The sequence below is a fragment of the Lactuca virosa genome, chromosome 4, assembly GCF_052849685.1.
Source record: "Lactuca virosa cultivar CGN04683 chromosome 4, Lactuca_virosa_CGN04683_v6, whole genome shotgun sequence".
Classification (NCBI taxonomy): Eukaryota; Viridiplantae; Streptophyta; class Magnoliopsida; order Asterales; family Asteraceae; genus Lactuca; species Lactuca virosa.
Window position 1 is genome coordinate 125,574,930 of NC_136429.1, and position 22,371 is coordinate 125,597,300.

General features: G+C 35.6%; 2 protein-coding genes across 2 annotated transcripts; one reads left to right on the forward strand and one right to left on the reverse strand.

Moving 5' to 3' along the window:
* The first annotated feature begins 16,997 nt into the window (after window positions 1-16,997).
* On the forward strand, window positions 16,998-18,992 carry LOC145107323 (SWIB complex BAF60b domain-containing protein). The gene is made up of 5 exons (XM_079044180.1): window positions 16,998-17,623; window positions 17,954-18,062; window positions 18,147-18,318; window positions 18,417-18,589; window positions 18,686-18,992. The coding sequence occupies exons 1-5, from the start codon at window positions 17,079-17,081 to the stop codon at window positions 18,806-18,808; spliced, it is 1,122 nt and encodes a 373-aa protein (XP_078900306.1). The 5' UTR covers window positions 16,998-17,078; the 3' UTR covers window positions 18,809-18,992.
* Window positions 18,993-19,037: 45 nt separating this feature from the next.
* Window positions 19,038-21,114, reverse strand: LOC145107324 (uncharacterized). Its single transcript, XM_079044181.1, has 5 exons — window positions 20,749-21,114; window positions 20,275-20,386; window positions 19,804-19,885; window positions 19,671-19,722; window positions 19,038-19,225 (listed from the first exon to the last, which is right to left on the reverse strand). The coding sequence occupies exons 1-5, from the start codon at window positions 21,112-21,114 to the stop codon at window positions 19,079-19,081; spliced, it is 759 nt and encodes a 252-aa protein (XP_078900307.1). The 3' UTR covers window positions 19,038-19,078.
* Between the last annotated feature and the right edge of the window lie 1,257 nt (window positions 21,115-22,371).

A 22,371-nucleotide genomic window follows, 5' to 3' on the forward strand; every position in this document is an offset into this window, starting at 1 on the left:
TTAGTAGGCCTCATTCACGAAACCGGTCTATAAGGGGGGTATAAGGTTGTTGCCTATAAAATGGCAACTTAATGGGTGTCCACTCTCACCCACCGCTTCCTTGATCGGTGGAGGGTCGTTAGCCGAACGGGTAGGACAATGACTTTAATTCTCATTAAAAGTATAATGATTATAAAGTAACTAAATATTTTTATAATTCCCAATCTTAGTTACTTTAGGAAAATGTGAATATGGTGCTAACCCATGAAATTCACACTTTGTACCTTACCAAGTCGTTGGTGGAGCGTGTGTGGTTAACCGGCACACTAACTTGGACTAGTAAGGATCACGAAGGGTGACTTAATGTTTATCATAGATCGGTGGAGCGTGTGTGGTTAACCGGCACATCGATTAGGTGATAATATTAAGGGTACCAAGTGAGTTTGCATGGTTATTCACACCTTGTTTTGTGATCCTCGGAATCCCAGTCACAAAACTTGAGAGGGCACAATCGAGATTGAAACATGCCATTGAAAAGTTCAATGAATCTCAAAAGAATCTAGGAATTTCATATCCAATTAAAACCTAATAATTCATTTCGTTTTTCATGGTGGAAATTGGTGAATCATCATTCACCTACCTTCAAATATTTTATAGCTTGGATTACGGCATCCCTCTTCCAAGTTATAAAATATTGTGTTGGGTCCTAGCCTTAATATTTCATATTGGGTGTTATATTAAGGACTTAAAATCAACTAACTTGAATATCTCCCATTGTAGATGTCTGGTTCAGACAACTATGATCTTCCCAAATCTCTTGGAACAAACTTTCTTCTTGAAGATGATGTCCCTCAACATCATGCTTCACTTCCTCCACCTCCTCCATTTATTCTCCCTGACCCACAAGCTCGAAGACTTGAAAAATTCAAGGTCACTCAAGCCCTACTAGAAATGAAACATAAGGATGGAAGACCTGTGTGCACTCATGTCTTAGGAATGAAGTCACACTTTGACAGGTTGAGAATGTTGGGTGTCGTTGTCCCAAGGAAGTTGGCTATTGACTGGGTTCTTCAGTCACTTCCAGATTCATATAGTGAGTTCATTAAGAACTACTATGTGATATATCACGACATGACCCTAATAGATCTTTCTTATTTGCTTGTTGCTGCTGAATCAGCAATGATTTGGCGCAATGGTCAAGCAAATATTGATGGAAGGTCTAATTCTCAAACTTCCATGGACATGGACAATGGTAACATTGGAAGTCCAGAAAAGCTTTCTCTTCCCAATGGAAAGGGGTCGGCCTTGGTCAACCCGGTTGACCAAAAGGTAAAGGGAAAGGCTAAGTTTGTGATTGTCTCGTGTACCATTCCCAAAGAGTCTATATGTTTTTATTGTCATGAGAAGGGACATTGGAAGCGAAGCTGCCCTGAATACCTGAAATATTTGAAAGCAAGTAGAGACAAAATGTTTGACTCGACTTCAGGTAAGTCCACTATCTAACTTTGTTAAAGTTCCTAATTGTTGATTCTTATTACATGATGTGACTAGGTTGCATCTTGATGTTTAGCAGGATCGAGCAAAAGAAAGGTTAAAAGAAGAGTGTGCTGAATCTGATCACGAAGATGGATTTCTATCGCATGGTTCGAGGATCGGATTCTTGAGCTACTACTTAGAAGTTATGATAGATTGCTAGGAAATATGTAATAACATAGTTTCCATTTAAAGTTGCATTGTAAGGAAACGTTTTTCCGCATTTTATGAATAAATAAAATTTTGTTTTACTTTATTTTATATCTCCTTGCAATGGCATTTATGGAAAATTGATGTTTGTATGTTTCTAGCAATAATGGAAATATGAGTTTGATTCTCTCATTTGTGGTTGTGTCTGAATTTACCAAATGAGGAAAGGTTCTCATCACCCAAACTTCAATTGGACAGAAACTTGGAATCATACAAGCTGTATTGTATGATGAATGAGAATTTTCATCTTTGTAAAATTGAGACTAATTCATTGATCACATGCATATGTGAGTCAATTGAAGGACTAAGGAATTAGATACACTGGGTGTGTGTTGGTCAAGGTCCACCACAAAGATCGATAAGACCATTCGTCATGATTTACTAAAGTTTAAGTAAATGTGGTTGTACCTACAAGTTGTAGTACAATTCTGAAACATTGGAAAAGTTTCAATGTATGGCAGGACGAATGGGAAGAATCAACTTGGGCAGAAAGATAAAAGGTTTCTCAAATCTGAAAAGATGGGAGAGTACTTTAGTATCTTGTTTTATGATCATCTTAATGATTAAGAAACCATGTCACAATTCATCCTCTAAGGACATCTTAGTGCATTTTATGGCTAAGAAGAGGATTCATGAATTGTTGGAATGATTAAAATCAAAAAGATGAATCATACTTCGTTCCAAAACAACTCTTAGAGTCATACTCCAAGATTGTAACATTGAGTGACATAAACTAAGGTTTAGAACACTTATCAAATGTAGTGTAAAATGTTTTCTACTCCTGTACATTTGAAATTGGTAAGTTGTGATGTCTTGGATAAAACAAAGACCAACTAAGACTAATTGTGTGAAGTGTTTATCTTGATAAGAATCCGCACTATCCCTTGAACATTTGTTTTGTAAAGGAATGGTCCTTGACTAGGGAAACTTATATGTCAAGAGGACAGTGGGAATCTTAAAGATCCTGAAAGGATTTCAAGATTTAATCAAGAGTAAAACCTGAGTTTTATCACTAGCACACGACTTAAGGTTTGCAACCTATTAAGTTGACATGATTCTTGTTTCTATATCTGTTCCTATTAAGTTGACTATGCATATGAGTTCTGTTAGTTCTAAACTGTGTGCATAACAGCTTGGAAGCATTGGTGGGCCTTGTGCTACCAGGTGACAAGAAATTAAGATTGAACAAGTTCAATCCATGTAAGGCTGAATTTGTCACTAACCTTGTCTTGTGATTATGGTTTTGACAAATTCACATGGATAGAAACTCATACACTATAAAATCTAAGTGTCATAAGGTTTCTCTCCGATTCATGAAAATGATGGTGAGGAAACGCTTTCACTAAGTAGATTTTAAGTAGATAGCAATTGTGATGTTTGCATTCTCAAAGTCGTTAGTGGAGCGTGTGTGGTTAACCGGCACATTAACATGGACTTGTGAGAAATGGTAAACAGGTCTAAACATTATGATTACGGCATCCCTCTTCATAATTGTTTAGACACACATGTGAGCTATCTAAGGAAAGATGTATGAGTCTGAGAAGCTTAGATAAAGTTTTGTCGAAGCATCTCGTGTCAGAAGTCTGAACTTTGGTGATGAAAGTCAATAAAGTATTGATTTCTAGAAGTTGATTTCAGAGTACATGTCAAAGCTAGTGGGAGCATAATTGTTATGCTAAATAATTATTATGCTAGTGGGAGCATAATCAATTATGATGAGTATTGTTAATTATAGAAAACAAGAGTTTCACTTGGAAAAGGCTGTTTTGCTATAATTAAGGGAGAAGAGATTATACTTCATTTCAATCCTAAAAGGTTTAGATTGAGATTTCAATCATCTTTAGTCAAGGATATATATATGGATTTTATGTTGGAATGGTTCAACATAAGGAGATTCTATATATATATATTGCGTTCTCAAATTCGATTATGATTACGGCATCCCTATTCATAGTCGTTTTTTGAAAACATGGCAAATAAAAAATATTGTAGCAAAAGACTGATCTAGTATCAGGTCTTTATGTGAGACATCATGAATCGTGTCCCATATGCTTCGGATATAGGATCGGTCACATGTGCTATAATATTTATCCGTTCTAAATTTTTCAAAATGCTTAGAGCATTAAGAGGGAAAAAGGAATAGAACCGGATATGACTAAAATGATTAAGAAATTGTCGAGGACAGTTTAAGGTTCGCCAAAGATTGGTTACTCAGGGACAGTTGGAAGTATGATGTAAATTTTGGAAGGACCATATGAATATATTCTGAAAAGAGGTAGCTCTTGTTCAGATATGATAATCAAAATGGGAATATGGAAATTTTCCATATTGGGAGTTGGATATTAAGAATCTATGAGAAAGGTAGAAACTTTTATGCAAGAAGGATGTTCAAAGCAATGTACTTTGAATATGAGACTTCGTTTCCATGGAATTGATCTCCTTTGGAATCCTCTGTAATGACTGATGACAAGGTTTTGGTGACCTTGTGCATAATCATTACGAGAGGATCAGTGCATATAAGTTTAAAATCTAACAGATTTTTGGTAAATGGTAGGAATTAGGAATTCTTACATTTACAATAAGGATTTGGGATTGTGAAATGAGCATCATTGGAATCATGTTCAATTGATCTATTTCACAAAGTAAAGATCATAGACAAACATAGTGTGCATACTTGGAGTATGGCATAACTATTATTTAGAAAAACAAAATGTACATGCTAGGAGCATGGGACAACTGTTGTTTTTTATTCAAGTATTAAGTTGATTATTTGAAACATTATACAATGAATAATGTGTAATCAATATGGTGATAAATAAAAGGTGGTTTTATTTATATTCAAAAGGGTTCTGAGACCATATTGGATTCGATTATTATTGTGTTTCACTTTGCATGTTTTGACTTCCATAATAACTAGGTTATTCTTTCCGAATGATTAAGTTATTCAAACCATCCACAGTCGGTCATATGTTGGAAGTAGATATGAATCAAGACTGTCATGAGTTGGTTGTAGAGGTCTAAGATGTTGGACATGGCTACAACACTCATGAGTGCTCATAAGTTATGAGTATTGGATTCAACCCACGCTCACTTGCATCACTTCATGGAATTTATCTCGAGTGATCGTGAGACGGTAATATCATATAAGTCTTCAAACCTAGAGATATGAGTTGTTACCTATGAGTTGGTTGTACATTGATTGCACGAAAACGCATCAGTAACTTGATGTTATAAAACGTGCCTTTGTGTATAATTCAACAAGTAGTAGAAACAAGTATATGAGTCGAAGTTTATCTGTTCCTTCTAGTCCTTGGAGGATTAGAAGCGATATCTGGGCCCCTCGATGATTTTGTTTTGACCTATGTACCGGGCCCGGTCAGAACTAAATTGATGTGTTCGATTAAGTTCTTTGTCAAACAAATCGGAAATCGGGAAACAAACTGCTGGACAATAAGTAAGACATTGTTCCATGTATTTGTCCGGCTGATATCATGAGAGCAGAGGATTATATGATCACTTATCTAAAATGGCGCTTCATAGTTCAACAGGGTTTGAGAGCTACGATTGTCGGTTGGTTCCTGAAGTCATATCTGCAAATATGTTATTAGACTCATCCAAGTGGGAGACTGTTGGATAAGGTGTCTAAGTCCATAACAATATTTGAGATGTACTTGACCCGACCCGGCATGGTCCATTTGGGTTGCACTTCACCCGAACAATTTGTTTGGACAATCTTTTGAGAATAGTATGTTCATGCTTTATTAATATATTATAAGTTATAATATATTAATATTAAATCATATTATTTAATTAGTATTGGTCATAAATTAATTTAGAATTAATTTGGTGATCAAAAAGGTGACTAATTAAATATGGGCTCTTGTATTTTATGTAGTGTGGGCTAATACTCATTTGGAATGGGCTTGGCATGCATGGGAATCCATGGATAGTCCATGGAGCTTTTAACCCATGGATCCTTGGAAAGGAAGAGTCATGGGTATTAGGGTTTACATGGATGTAACCCTAATCCTCCACACTATATAAAGGAGCTTATGATGCTTGAAATGACACTAGTTGTGTGTGAACAAGAATGGTGGCCTAATTTCTAGAGCACATATATTATTCTCTCAAGGTTCCAAGGTTTGTGGTGATTTGTGATTCCACTTGAGGCATTCACATTATTGGTGCTAGGCTCTCAAACTCCAAGCAATCAATCACTATCAAAAGGTATGTCATTCTTCTAGTGTTTTATGATTCTAGTTCTTCATGTCATGCTAGTTAGGATGTAAACCTTGGAAATTATTATTTGCATGTATTTTAGAGAAAACATAGATCCAAGGTTTATTAGGGTTGCATGTACACTTAGGAGTGTTAGAATGCTCAAAACTCAACAACCTAAAGACCAATTTTCCTTCCAACATCAACAACCCCAACAACAGCCTCATGTGCTTCCTCCTCTTCGGCCTCAATATCACCATTCTCATTTTGCCTTTGAACATCAAGAACAACACCCGAGACACCCGGTTGAGCTTAACTTCGGTAACCCTGAGGCGCCGCCGCCGCCTCCAGAGCAGCCACGAGTGCAGACATTACCGGAGGTGACATATGAAGGTTTTCCCATTCAAAATACGGTTTGGAAATCGCCCGAAAAGATCAAGAAAGGGTACGGATTTCTACTCCTTTTCTTCGTCAGTTTAAACTATTGATCTATGTCATTTTTCTTGTTTTAGTAATTAGGGTTATGTTAAAATCGGGGGAATAACCTCTAAATTGACCATGTAATCTACACACAAATTGAATTGCTTTTGTGAAAGGTTAGCCTACATGAGCTTAGATTAAAGAAAGAACATTTGATTCTACATTTCTACATTTCTACTGTAATGAAGGGTTAAAAGCAAGAAAAGCATCATACTTTCATCTCTTTGAATCTTCATATCAACATTGTACTTTCAGTTTCTTTTCTTATGAAGCATTGAACACAGGCCTTCAGCCAACAAAAGAATCTTAGTTACTTTAGGAAAATGTGAATATGGTGCTAACCCATGAAATTACACTTTGCACTTTGTTTAAGTCGTTAGTGGAGCGTGTGTGGTTAACCGGCACTAACCTGGACTTAACAAGGTAGGCAAAGGGTGGCTTAAGGTTTATCATAGATCGGTGGAGCGCGTGTGGTTAACCGGCACATCGGTTAGGTGATAAACATTAAGAGTACCAAGTAATTTGCATGGTTAATTCACACCTTGTTCTGTGATCCTCGGTATCCCAGTCACAAAACTTGAAGGGCACACTCGAGATTGAAACAAGCCATTGAAAAGTTCAACGAATCTCAAAAGAATCTAGGAGTTTCAAAACCAATTAAAACCTAATAATACATTTCTTTTTTCATGGTGGAAATTGGTGAATTGCCATTCACCTACCTTCAAATATTTTATAGCTTGGATTACAGGCATCCCTCTTCTAAGTTATAAAATATTGTGTTGGGTCCTAGCCTTAATATTACATTTGGGTGTCTTATTAAGGACTATCTTTATATCTAATCTAAACTTGTCCTTCTTTGTTTTCAGATGTCTTCCAGCAATGTTGCTTCTGGCTCAAACCCTACCGGCTCCTTCTCTCTCATGAACCTTTGTGGGAGAGTCATCTTCGATGGTTCCAACTTTATGGATTGGATCTGGAACATCAGGATGGTCACTCGTTACGAGGACAAGGAATATGTCCTCGACAAGGAGCTTAAGGAACTTGATGAGTCGTCTGCTACTCCTGAGGAGATCACTGAATTCCGGACTCATGAAAGAGATGCCACCAAAGTGGCATGTGTCATGTTGGCCACAATGACATCCGAGCTCCAAAAGTCCTATGAGGACTATTACCCTTTTGAGATGCACCAGGACTTGATGGACCGCTACCATCAAAGTGCTCGTCAAGAGAGGTATGAAATCATCTCCTCCATGATAACAACCCGGATGAAGGATGGTGAACCCATCACGGGCCACATGCAGAAAATGCAAAGATTCGTGGACCGTTTGCTGAAATTGAATGTGAACTTCCCCGAGGAGTTGGCAATTGACATCATTTTGCACTCCTTACCTTCGTGTTATGATCAATTCCGAATAACATATCACATGAACAAGGAGGAAGTTACACTTAGCAATCGGTCAAGGTAAATGGAAGAAGAGGAAGAGCCCTTCGAAAGGTACCAAGGGAAAGTCCCTTGATGGCTCCTCTTCGAGTGGAACCGAAAGAGGTTCTGTCACTCCTTCTGCCAACCCTAAAGAGGCTGAATGCTTCTATTGCCATGAAAAGTCGCACTGGAAGCGAAACTGCCCAAAGTACCTGCAAGATGTTAAGGATCGGAAAGTGAAACCCAAACATGCAGGTATTTACACTATATTGTCTAATAACTCACCCCATTCTAATTCTTGGGTCCTTGATACTGGTTGTGGTATTCACATATGTTCTGATTTGCAGGGACTAAGAAGAAGTGAGAATGTGGATCATGGAAAGATAAACTTAATCATGGGGAATAGGAAAGCTTCACCTGTCACCAAGATTGGAGTTTATTCTTTGTTGCTAAGTAGTGGGTTGACATTAGATTTGAATAAATGTTGTTACTCGTCTGAAATGACGAGAAATATTATTTCCTTTCATGGTTTGTACAAACAAGGGTTTACCTTTTCGTTTGATAATGAATGTGGTGGTATTAATGCTTTCTTTAATAATGTTCTTTATTTTAAAGCATTACCTTGTGATGGTGTGTATGAAACTGTGTCGGTTGTAGATAACCTAGGAAATAATGTGTTGTGTATTGATTCTTCCACTAACTTGGATAAAGCATCATTATGGCATTGTCGTCTTGGACATGTAAGCAAGAAACGCATAGGCCAGCTCCAAAAGGATGGAGTCTTGGAGTCATTTGACCTAAAGTTGGATGATAGTTGTGAATCATGTTTACTTGGAAAAATGACAAAGTCACCCTTCACTGGTTCTTGTGCTAGGGGTGAGGGTTTGTTGGACCTCATACATATTGATGTGTGTGGACCCTTCAGAACCGCCACAAGGGATGCTAACCGCTTCTGTGTGACTTTTACTGATGATTATAGTAGATATGAATATGTCTACTTAATCAAGCATAAGTCAGAAACCTTTGAAAAGTTCAAGGAGTTTAAACAGGAAGTGGAGAATCAGTTGGGTAGGAACATTAAGATGCTTCGATCCGATCGAGGTGGTGAGTATCTTAGTACAGAGTTCCTTGACTATCTTAAGGAATGTGGGATTGTCTCACAATTGACACCTCCCAGAACACCACAACTTAATGGTGTGGCTGAGAGGCGTAATCGAACCTTGTTGGATATGGTTCGTTCCATGATGAGTCGAGCTTCGTTACCAATATCATTTTGGGGGTATGCCTTAGAGACTGCCGCCCATATTCTTAATCTAGTCCCTACCAAGAAGGTTGCCAAAACACCTCACGAGATGTGGACTGAAAAAGTTCCCAATCTAGACCACATCAAGATTTGGGGTTGCGAGGCTTTCGTGAGGCGCGAGACTCACGATAAGCTCGAACCTCGAAGTGAAAGGTGTATTTTCATCGGCTACGCACATAAATCCTTTGGTTACCTCTTCTACAAACCCAGTGATAATGTGGTATTTGTAGCAAGGAGAGGAGTCTTTCGATAGAGAGAGTTCATAAGCCAAGGAAACAGTGGGAGGCAAATTGACCTGGAATATATTCAAGAGTCAAGTGGTGAAGGAACCTCAAACCCTAGCAGTCAACTTGAGGAGGAAACTCATGTTGATCCGACTGACGAGTCTGTACCTCTGAGGCGTTCCACGAGAGTTAGGAATGCACCTGAGCATTACTATGGTTTCCATATTACTACGGAAGGTGATACACTTATCAGTGATAATACACTGGTAAATCTGGATGAACCTAACAGCTACACGGAAGCCATGACAGGCCCTAAGTCTGCCAAATGGAAAGAGGCTATGGACAACGAGATACAGTCCATGTATGACAATCAAGTTTGGAACTTGGTTGACAATGTACCAGGTCGTAAGACAATCGGGTGCAAATGGATCTTCAAGAAGAAGACCGACGTGGATGGTAATTTACACACTTATGAGGCGCGACTGGTTGCAAAGGGCTTTTCTCAAACTCCGGGAGTTGATTATGACGAGACCTTTTCACCAGTAGCAAAGATTAAGTGTATTAGGGTGATGTTAGCCATTGCTGCATTTCATGATTATGAAATATGGCAAATGGATGTCAAAACCGCTTTCCTTAATGGAAGGTTGGTTGAGGATGTTTACATGAGTCAGCCAGAGGGTTTTGTCAGTACAGAGTACCCTAATAGAGTGTGTAAGCTTGAGAAATCCATCTATGGATTGAAACAAGCACCTCGCAGATGGAATCTTTGTTTCGATGAGAAAGTCAAAGAGTTTGGCTTTTCGAGGAGCGAAGATGAATCTTGTGTATATGTCAAGGCTAGTGGGAGTATAGTTAGCTTTTTGGTACTGTATGTGGATGACATACCACTCATAGGAAATGACATCCCAACTCTGCAGGAAGTTAAGTCCTGGCTTGGGATGTGTTTCGCTATGAAGGACCTTGAAGAAGCTGCCTATATCCTATGGATAAGGATTTTGAGAGACAGGAGTAAGCGACTAATTAGACTTAGTCAGAGTACCTACTTGGATAAGGTGCTGAATAGGTTCAGCATGCAGAATTCCAAGAAAGGAGAGTTGCCGATCCAGAGTAACGCCAGATTGAGTAAGACTCAGAGCCCGAGTACAGAGGCTGAGATAGCTGAGATGATTCGAGTATTGTATGCTTCCGCTGGAGGCTCGATCATGTATGCTATGACTTGTACTCGTCCTGATGTGGCCTTTGCGTTGATCATGGTCAGCAAATATCAAGGGAATCCTGGCAAGGCTCACTGGACTGCGGTAAAGAACATTCTCAAGTACCTGCGGAGGACTAAGGACTGGGTCCTTACCCTCGGTGGGAGTGATGAATTGAGAGTAGTAGGGTATAGTGATGCTAGCTTCCAGACTGATAGGGATAATTTCCGCTCTCAGTCAGGCTGGGTCTTTACCTTAAACGAAGGAGAAATTACTTGGAAAAGTTCCAAGCAGGAGACAGTGGCTGATTCAACTTGCGAATCGGAGTATATAGGGGCAAGCGAGGCAGCAAATGAGGCTATATGGCCGAAGAACTTCATTGGAGACCTTGGATTAGTACCAGCTATAAAGGAGCCTATGGAGATTTTCTGTGATAGTGAAAGTGCAGTTGCCTTAGCCAAGGAACCAAGGGATCACGGGAGATCCAGACACATCGACAGAAAATACCATTTCATAAGACATCGAATAGAAGAATGACTCCTCGTGGCAAAGAGGGTATCATCGGATGAGAACCCAACAGATCCCCTCACGAAGGGACTGGGTAGGGTTAAGCATCTTCAGCATGCGAGGCGCATAGGGCTAAAGGATGATATTAGTTTTAGAAATTAGATAGCTTTGAAATTTGTAAAGTGTAATTGACATTTGATGATAAATAAAAGTTGTTGTTTATTTATAAGTAAAGTGTTGCTATCTTCTGTCAATTGTTTACTATCATTTCATTTTGCATGTTTTGACTTCCAGAATAATTATATTATGGTATATCATATTATTCAAATTCTCCACAGTCGGCCATATGTTGGAAGTAGATATGAATCAAGACTGTTATGAAGTTGGCTTGTAGATGTCTAAGGTGTTCGACATAGCAAGAGTTGCTACAATACTCATGAGTGCTCATAAGTTCTGAGTATTGGATTCAACCCACACTCACTTGTATCACTTCATGGAATTTATCTCGAGTGATCGTGAGACTGTAATATCATATAAGTCTTCAAACCTAGAGATACGAGTTGTTGACTATGAGTTGGTTATACATTGATTGTACGAAAACGCATTGGTAACTCGATGTTATAAAACGTGACTTTGTGTATGATTCAACAAGTAGTAGAACAAGCATATGAGTCGAAGTTTATCTGTTCCTTCTTGGATTAGAAGCGATATCTGGGCCCCTCGATGATTTTGTTTTGACCTATGTACCGGGCCCGGTCAGAACTAAATTGATGTGTTCGATTAAGTTCTATGTCAAACAAATCGGAAATCGGGAAACAAATTGTTGGACAATAGGTAAGACATTGTTCCATGTATTTGTCCGGCTGATATCTAGAACAGAGGATTATATGATCACTTATCTTAAATGGCGTATCATCATCATCTCAGTTCCGCGAGACTTTGAAAGAGCTATGATTGGTGATCGGTTCCTGAAGTCATCATTGCAGTTATAGTTATTAGACTTATCCAAGTGGGAGACTGTTGGATTAGGTGTCTAAGTTCATAACTATCTCTGGGATGTACTTGACCCGGTTGCCATGGTCCATTTGGGTTGCATGGCATCATGACACTTGGATAGACAAAATGAGAGAAATGACACTTATGGTTTATTAATATATTATAAGTTCTAATATATTAATAATATTATTTAATTAGTATTGATCAAGAATTAATTCAGAATTAATTTGATGATCAAAAGAGACTAATTAAATATATGGGGTTGATTGTGTAAATCATCCATTCTTATATAGTGGGTTAATGATCCATGGTTTATTGAATTGGGCTAAAACCCATAAGGTGCTCCATGGATAGTCCATGGAGGTTATAAATCCATGGATCATGGAATATGAAAAGCCATGTCAATTAGGGTTTACATGTTGTAACCCTACTTGTGACACAACTATAAAAGGACCCCATGGGCTACCAAAATCGGCACTATGTGTAGAACAAGAGGGCTAGACGATTTTGAGTGATAGTGTACTTCTCTCAAAGTTATTCCAAGAGTTGTGGTGTTGTGTGAAACATTTGAGGCATCACATTTGAGGTGCTAGGCTCACAAGGTTCTCAAGGAATCCAAGCAACAAGAAAGGTATGTTCTTCTACTAGCTTTTATGTTTCAAAGTTCCCCATGTCATGCTAGTTAGGTTAAGAACATTGGAAAATCAAATTTGCATGTATTTTAGTAAAACATAGATCCAAGGTTTCTAGGGTTGCATGTACACCTTAGGAGTGTTAGATTGCTCAAAACCCTTCGGTTATTACTATTTAATTTCCATTTAATCACCATACTTATGATTTTGAAATGATTATGGTGTTACGGGTTTATCAGGGACCAAGTTTTGCAACTTGATAGAAACAGACAATGGTTAACGGTCAACGAGGCTTCATGGATCTGATTATCTCTCTAAAATGGTAATCATGTGTGTACAAGATAGATACATTAAAATAATCATTAAACAAAATGGGAATAACATAAAATTTAAAAGAAAGATGATTTGAGATTTAACTTACACTTTTAGCTCTTACAATGAAGCGACCACCTCTTTTGTTGTGAGATTTACCAAATGACTGCATATTGTATAGTGCATACAAAGAACCTTGTGAACAGAAGGCAGAACATGGTGATGTTAACTCTCTTGTACTAATTGAGAAACTAAAAAGCAAACAAATATTAGATTTACATAGCAACATGTGTAACTGTGTAAATTGTAAAAAAAATATAATATCCAACATGGATAGTGAAGACTAGATAAAGTTTGTGTCAAGATTATGTAAATATTAATCAAACAATTCGATGTCAAGTTTAAGCAAATCAGCAGATAATCCAACATGGTGATGCCAACTCTCTTGTAACTCAGTTTCTATCTTTATTGAGGCTAAAGAAGACAATTGATTTTCCTAGAACATTGTCGTTTGACCTCTGTAAGTTAATTTAAAATAATAGCATGTAGAATCAACTAATTCTTTTTTAATACTTTGTCTTGATTTTAACATTTGTCTTGATTTTATGAATAATAATACGAATATGAACAAAAGGTGGGTAGAGCATATTTGATTACTCATATAAAATATAGTCTCTACTACCACATTCAAAATTACCATTATATTAAGAGTAAGTTACATGAATGGTCATTGTGGTTTGGGGTAATTTGCATGTTTAGTCTTTAACTCATTTTTAACTCAGAAAGTCACTAAGCTATGTTTTTGTTGCGTGATTGGTCCCTAATTAGTGTAAAAAGATTGATTTTCCCTTATTGATCTCTTTTACCTTTTTTACATTATTAAATAATTTAAACAAATATATGGGTCCCATTAATTGATAAACCTAGACTACCCACCCCTCCTCATCTCATCCCATCTTGTGTTCAGTCACAGGAAAATCGCCTCCAAACACCATCACCACTAACCATGGTTGCAACGTTCCCCTTCTTATTTTTCCTCCCCTGCAACCCAACCCATCCCTTTCTTCCTCCGGATTTGAGACACTCGATGTTGGATCTAAGAAATCATCGATGATAAAACTATTAGGTCCCAACATCCCATCCTCATTCCTTTACCCTCCTTTTTTTGTTATAGGAGCTCCAACGACCACTACCTATTTTCTCCTTCACACACAAAATCAATAATTATCTCTTATACATATAATTACTTATTCTCCTTCGTTTTCTCCCCGCCGTTACAACCCAAAAGAACCCCATTGATTTTGAATTGTAATCATTAAAAAAACCCAACACCATTGATATATTCAACCTAACACCATCAACCCTACAAGATGAATTAGATTTTAAAAACATAAACCATTTGATTTCAAACCCAGAAAAATAAAAACAATTCCAAAATACAAAAGAACTATTTACATCCTCACGATTTCCAAGTTTTAAAACCTTTATTGTGTTCGTGAGTTCCAACTTCAGTTCGATTTCAATAAAACAACAATCTAATGTGTGGGGTTGACTATATTTTCAATTTCAATAGGCGATTTCGAACAAGAGCTTCTTTCTTTCTTTATATTAGTGATTTAGAATATTCAAATCCTTAAAGCGATTAGAGAGACGTCGATTGAGATGTGTTCGACTATGATGGTATCGCCGAATGTGTCGATGTCCAACTTTTACACACTTACATTTCATAGGAATTGGAGATGAAAGTGGAGCCTAGTCCTAAGGGAGAGGGAGTCATTCCCTCCCAATCCACCGAACTCACTGTCACATTAGTTTTTGTCTCTTTTTTATCTTCATCTTTCCCAACCCACAACACACGGAAATCTTATCTTTCTTAACTCACTCAACCCATTCAATTAAAAAAAAATACAAAACAACTAAGGTACAAGTTTTAAAACACATGGTACAAGAGAAAATGAGAGAGAGAAAGTAGAGAGAGGTGATGAAGTGGGTTAGTGAAACTAATTAAACAACCCGCTGAAGAAGGAGTGGTATCGGCGGTAACTCTATTGCTAATTAAGATTTTACCTTGATTGTTTTGTATTTTTTTTAATTGAATGAGTTGAGTGGGTTCAAAAAGATAGGGTTTCCATGTGTTATGGGTTGGAAAAGATAAAAAAAAAAAAGAAAAAAAAATAATGTGGCAGTAGGTTCAGTGGGTTGGGAGGAAATGACTCTCTCCTCCCTAATGACGGTTTTAAAGCTGGAGATGTCTAAATCTTTAAGCTAGTTGCGAGGGTGAGAATTGGGTGGTATGACTCACGACACTTAATACTTTTCATTTTTTTGTAAAGAGTAAATAACATAAAATCAATAAAAATAAATAAATAAGGATAATATAGACTTTTTTTTATCTTAGTAGAAGTAGGCATGTAAATAAACCAAACTATAAAAATTATTCGAGTTTAAAAGAAAAAGGGTCCTACTTTGGAAACATCAATCTACAACAACAACCTATATTATTAGGTTTACTTTTTAGGTTAATGATGGTAATTATCATCATATAATTATTTTATTGACCATACTTTTTAAATCATAATGACAATCTAATTATTATTTGACCAACTTTTGTTATTAATTCATTATTACATAATCATAAATTATTATTATTTAATAATTACATTTTTATTACTAACTTTATTAATAATAATATAGTTTTTATAATATAATAACAGAAATAATATTATAAAAAAATAAAATTCCAAATAAATTTTCATCAACCTAATATCATTGATATTATAAGAAAAATAAAATCCAAACAAATTTTCATCATTTTTTTTTTAATTTTAAATATTACATAACAAAAATCCGAGACATAAATTTTCATCAACCTAATATCTTTCCGTAGTATTACTGTGACGTATTTTCGGCGATAAATGCTCTGGCGACGTATTTCCGACGAGCAACGTATTTCAGATGATATTTCCGGTAGTATTTCCGGTGATATTGATGTATTTAGTTTAGAGTATTTTTTGTAAATGAGTTTTTATTTTTTATGTAATTTGAACAGTAAATTTATACTAATATATTTTATAGTTTTTTATATTTGTTTTTTGAAAATCTAAACTCTGACAGTAAATATATTGGAAAAGATGGTCTTAGAAACACAAAGTCAAAATAGACTTTAAAATATAGGTAACAGATATGGGTTAGATTGGTGTGTATAAAGAAGAATCATGTTTAGAATCGTTCGTTTATCAAATAAATAACAATGAATTTATTTTTGTCAAACAATTTATGAACATTCATATATATATATATATATATATATATATATATATATATATATATATATATATATATATATATATATGGTTTGTTTACCTTTATATTTTAGTTACAACTAAAAGTATAAATGTTAAATGACATATTAATTAAAACTTAGTTGATATTACAAAATATTTTATTTGTATTTTGCTTTAATATAATATAACTTAAATAAAAGTCACTGGAACAATCTTTATTATTAATCGTATGGTAAATAAAAAAAATTTAACGGCAAGGTTTATTAATATATATAAGGTTTAATAATAAATATCATAAAATTTAAAAGTTTAAATTAAGAGTTTGACCAGATGGTTAGTTTTAAAAAAAATTAGGAAAAGGTTTAAAAGCTGCAAGGTTTGTTAAAAGCCAAAAAGGCACGTGACATTTTTTTTGAAAAAAAATGCATTGGGTTTTGTAGATCAAGATGGTGTACATGGATGCTGCCATTAAATTGTCTGGTACTAGATTGGTGTGTAATAGGATTGTATAGGATGGTGTGTAAAAAGAAATATCCAAGAAAAAAAATAGATTAAAGAACAAACACACCAATTATCTCCCTTCATTTATTCGAATTTACTCTTAATAAACAAAATACCAATACTAAAATCACACGTGGCTATCAAAGGGAAATATTTGGAGTGTGGATAATAAAGACAGTGACAAAAAAGAAGAGTGGGACAGAGTTTTAAGACTTTGTAGAGAGAGAGAGAGAAACCAATTTGGTGAAATTGGTGTATTTATTATTATTTAATGTGAAGAGCAATGGTGTCCGATCAAGAGATAGCAAAAGGGATTCAGATTCTTCTCACCCAATCTCACCCCAAATCATTCACTACTCTCGATCATGTTGTTAATCAGCTTGGTGAAAAACTAGGGTTTGATTTGTCTCATAAGGCAGCTTTCATTCGTGACCAAATCAACCTACTCCTCTTCCACTCCCACTCCCACTCCCACTCCCAATTCCGCAACCCTCCACCGCCGCCCCAACCCTCCGTTTCTTCACCGGTGACCACCTCTGGGATACCTAAAGACCAATTTTCCTTCCAACATCAACAACCCCAATTTTCCTTCCAACATCAACAGCCTCATGCGCCTCCTCCTCTTCGGCCTCAATATCACCATTCTCATTTTGCCTTTGAACATCAAGAACAACGCCAGAGACACCCGGTTGAGCTTAACTTCGGTAACCCTGAGGCGCCGCGGCCTCCTCCAGAGCAGTCACGAGTGCAGACATTACCGGAGGTGAAGTATGAAGGTTTCCCCATTCAAAATGCGGTTTGGAAATCGCCCGAAAAGATCAAGAAAGGGTACAGATTTCTACTCGTTTTCTTCGTCAGTTTAAACTATTGTTCTATGCCATTTTTCTCGTTTATGTAATTAGGGTTATGTTGAAATCGGGGGAATAACCTCTAAATTGACCGTTCACTTAGCTTCTTTACCTTTTTTGCTTCATTCCAGAATAAAGAAAGAACATTTGATTCTACATTAATCTCCCCGATGTAATGAAGGGTTAAAAGCAAGAAAACCATCATACTTTCATCTCTTTGAATCTTCATATCAACATTATACATTCAGTTTCTTTTCTTATGAAGCATTGTACCTCGATGACATTGCTATAATGTTTTCAATGAACACAGTCCTTCAGCCAACAAAAGAAGAGGTGGGCCAGGGGGGCTGAATAAGCTCTGTGGTATTTCACCTGAGCTACAAGTGATTCTAGGCAAATCATCCTTATCAAGAACCGATGTATGAATCCTACTTTCTGCTTAAAGAATTGATATATTTAACTAGAAACTAGAAAACACTCATATAAAAGCTTATATCTTTCAGATTGTGAAGCAACTATGGGCCTACATAAAGAAAAACAACCTCCAAGATCCTGGAAACAAGAGAAAGATAATTTGTGATGATGCTTTACGTGTTGTTTTTGAAACCGATTCCACTGATATGTTTAAGATGAATAAGTTGCTTGCTAAACATATCATCCCACTTGAACCTACAAGTATATATATAAAGTCACCCAAAATATAATAGTTTTTCAGTTTTTCTACAATTTGCCTTTTTGATTTAATTTAAATTACAAAAATGTTGATTTTTCAGAGGCATCATCTCGTAGGAAACCAAAAGTGAAGGTTGAAAGTAGTGATTTTGTTCCATGTCAAGTTATAATTTCTGAAGCACTTGCAAATTGTTTGAATATGCAAGAAAGACAAATGTCTCAATCAGAGGCTTTGAGACTTATTTGGGAGTATATAAAGGTCAATAATCTTGAGGTATAAATAATTAAATATTAAATAACATTTCAGATCCTTTTTTTTTTTTTTCCATCTGGATAAATGATTATTTGATTGTTTGATGTTTAATCATAGGATCCTGAAAATCCTGTGATGATTATATGTGATGCAAAGCTTATGGAGATTTTTGGATGTGAAAGCATTTCTGCAATGGAAATACCCGAATTGTTGATCAAACAACATTTACTAATCCAATGATGACTGATGGGTATTTTGGTCTTTTCTTATCTGATTTATAACCCCTTTGTAAAAAATGTCTAACCTTGACAACAATTTTCATGGTTTGCAACGACTTTTAACTACTTTTCATTCTCTACAAGTGTTATACTTGTTGCTATTATGTCTAAACTAATTCATGTATGTAGATATTATGGATTACATATTGCTATCATTGGTAAAAATGTAAGTATATATTGCTATTATGGGTAAAAAAGTAAAAGAAAGTATGTTGCGTAATAATTATGAATCTTAACTTCTATAAAGCCTTAGAACAATGAAGAGTATAACAAAAGCTACTACGATGCATATAAAATAAACGGCCTTTTTGTTGTCACCCTTGAAGATTGCATTTGAAGCCATTTGTCCCATGATGCTTGCAATAAATCCCATCATTTTCTACCAAAATATAATCAGAGTTATTTTAACCATGTACATAAAGTTTATTTGCAATTAAAATGTTCAAAAAGGACAAATAATGCTAGAACGAACGATTTTAACCATTTTCTTAATCATTATGTATAGTTTTGTTGTAAAATATCACTTATTGTTGCCTTTTAGTTTTTCATTTTGGAACATTTAAATGAATGTATTTCTTTTTAATTATAATAACAACTTATATGTAATATGAAACGTACAATATGCTTATAACTTATAAGTTTCATGTTACGTATTGTTATTATTGTAAATAAATAAAAGTAGTCGTTGTTATGGGTAAAGAAATATGTTTTGCTATTATAAGAGAAAAATAAAGTATAAATGTATAATTTACTTGTTAATATTGTTCACCTAAAAAAGTAATGAAATTTTGATTTTTTTAAAAGACTGGAGAAATATTTCTCACCAATGCCGGGGGATCAATATATGAAAGTGGCTCCAAAAACATCTCTACGTTCCTGGAAAATAAAACATAAGTGGACTTATTCTAATTGCATTGGATGCTTGTACTGTACAAGCATTAGAAGCTGTGAAGTTACCTTATAAGCACCTTCCCTTGATACATATGACACATATGGAGACTAAAACCCTTTCCTAAAGGTTTATGTGTCTTGCAACATTCTACACAAAAGGTAGTAGCACTTGTTACAACACTCACACAAAATTATTAGACACAACAAACTTTTTAAAACTATTTTTGATGATGAATATGATAAAGGGTTTTTGCGTATGAGAGATTACAGAGGGTTCTTTTTCCATCTTTTTGGATGAGATATATTTGACATTAATCTAAGTCCGAAAACAAAAATTAAAAAATAAAAAGTTACCATATAATGTTACGTTACATCATGTCATGTATGTCAAACAAGTCAGACTCTTATACTTATAAATTATTGAAGAATTTACATAAACACGTTAACAAATGAGTGATGATGAAAGTCTTTGACCATGTATAATTACAATTTGACTAGGATTTTGGTGTTAACAATATTGAGATGAGAAATAGAGACCTAGTTTCCAAGAAACTCCAACAGTCATTCCATCATGCATCGTGGGTTGTACCACGAACTCGAACTTTTGTCCTAAGTTACTCATCAAAGAAGAGAATAAATCCATCACTTGCTGCTAAAAAAAGTGAGTTAGTACAACAAAACATAAATCTATTTTTTTAACAAATAAATTTTTATTAACTAGCAAAGAACTCCTTATTTATTTGTCCCTTTCATTTCCCAAAATGTTGTCTCATTTTCTCAAATACTTTTTTAAGCATAATTTCTCCATACAACTTTTTATACACACGACACTTATGGAAAAAAAAAATACGAAAGTGTAAATATATTGGTTTTAACCATATAATATTTTTATTTTATGAGTCTCATCTATATATACAAAAACAATACAGTTGCAACATTGGGTTCCATAGAAAAATAAATGTGAAAACATCATAAGAACTTATAACTTATTCTAAATATCACATGGCGTACCTTCTTTCCACGAAAGGTTTGGAAAGGGGAGACAAAACTACATATGCAAAGACAATCATGTCCAATGATCTCAGACACTTCATTAAGTTTCTTGTTCTTAATTGCTTCATAAAATCTGAGAACTGTCTCCATGGCTTTGTTATCTCCATCATTTGATCCTTTAGACGCAGATAGTGGCAATAATGGTGTTTGTTTTCTAGGACAATATCTTTTGAAACCAAAAGTAGAAAGCTTTGATGATTTAAATGGATTGAGTTGATGGTGATAGATGGAATTTGTATGTGGAATCTTGTTATGGAAGGTGAAGGGAGTAATGAAAGTTTTGTGGAGGGGCAATGTGGCTGAGGAGAAGGATTTTTGAATCATTTTTTGGAAGATTTCTACAAAACGAGAAAATATCAAATATAGTATTTTTAGAATGTTGATGTTTGAAGGTTAGAAGGTAGGAATCTTTTATGTACAAGTTAAGAATAAATAGTTTAACGATTAATCATCAAAAGCATGACCTTTTAACAATGAACTAGAGTATTGTTATTGTAGTTTTTGAAAGGTAATAGAAATGAATGATAAATCTAAGAATTAAAAAATTTGCATATTGGCGGAGGGCAGTGGACTTTTTGGCTATATATATATATATATATATATATATATATATATATATATATAAATATGTTCAAGTATTCTAACTAATTATTGTGTGGATGTAGGGATGAATTAGGACCAATCAAAATTTAAAATAAAAATAAATAATTAAATAGATAAATAAGGGTAAATAGGTAATTTGATAATTAGTTTCCACAAATAATATCCTATAAATATGGTAACCATTGACTTCAGCTACCTAGGTTTTCTCCATCCATCGTCAGCTTTTTAAATTTGATTTGAAGACCACATGAGAAATCGATCCCAACACCATTACTGTCGAGGTTGAAGGGCACATCCGACAGCCCCCAGCCATCAGAGCATCACTATCACATCTCCGAGAAACCCCAACGCACAATCGATTGACGCCATCAACTACTACAACCGACGATGCTCTACCACCGCCACAACCTATCTCAGACATCAATTTCTCTATTGCGGGTACACCAGAGGATCTCGATCTAGAGAAAGAGAGAAGGCGTTCATTGAAGACATGAGTAATTGGGAGCAGATGAGGAAAAAGGTCGGGATACGCTTGAAAATCCCCTTCTGTTCAACAATTCTACACAGTGAGGAGTCTGCCGGCAATGACAGCAATCGGTGGAGGAAGCGTTTCCTCAAATTCAAACTCATCATCGTCTGCTTCCTCTCATCGGTGGCGGTGGTCCCGGCTTCATCGTCACTTCGCTCCCGCCTTCCCTGTCCGTTTGCTATGCTGATTCTTCTATCACTCAAAATTCAGGTATATGCTTGTATCTGTGTGCGTGAATTGATTATTTCAGTCGATTCAATGTCAATGAGACTTTTTTTAACATAAATTGTACCGGTCTTGATTTCTAGGGTTTTATTTGTGTATAGGTTTAGGGGAGGGTTTAAGCCAGTGGCGACCTGTAAGTGTAACTGTAGTTGCAAATAGGTGTAGTGTAAAAGAGGTTGTGTCAATGACCTTCTTTTCATGGAAATTGTGTTGTATGGAATGCA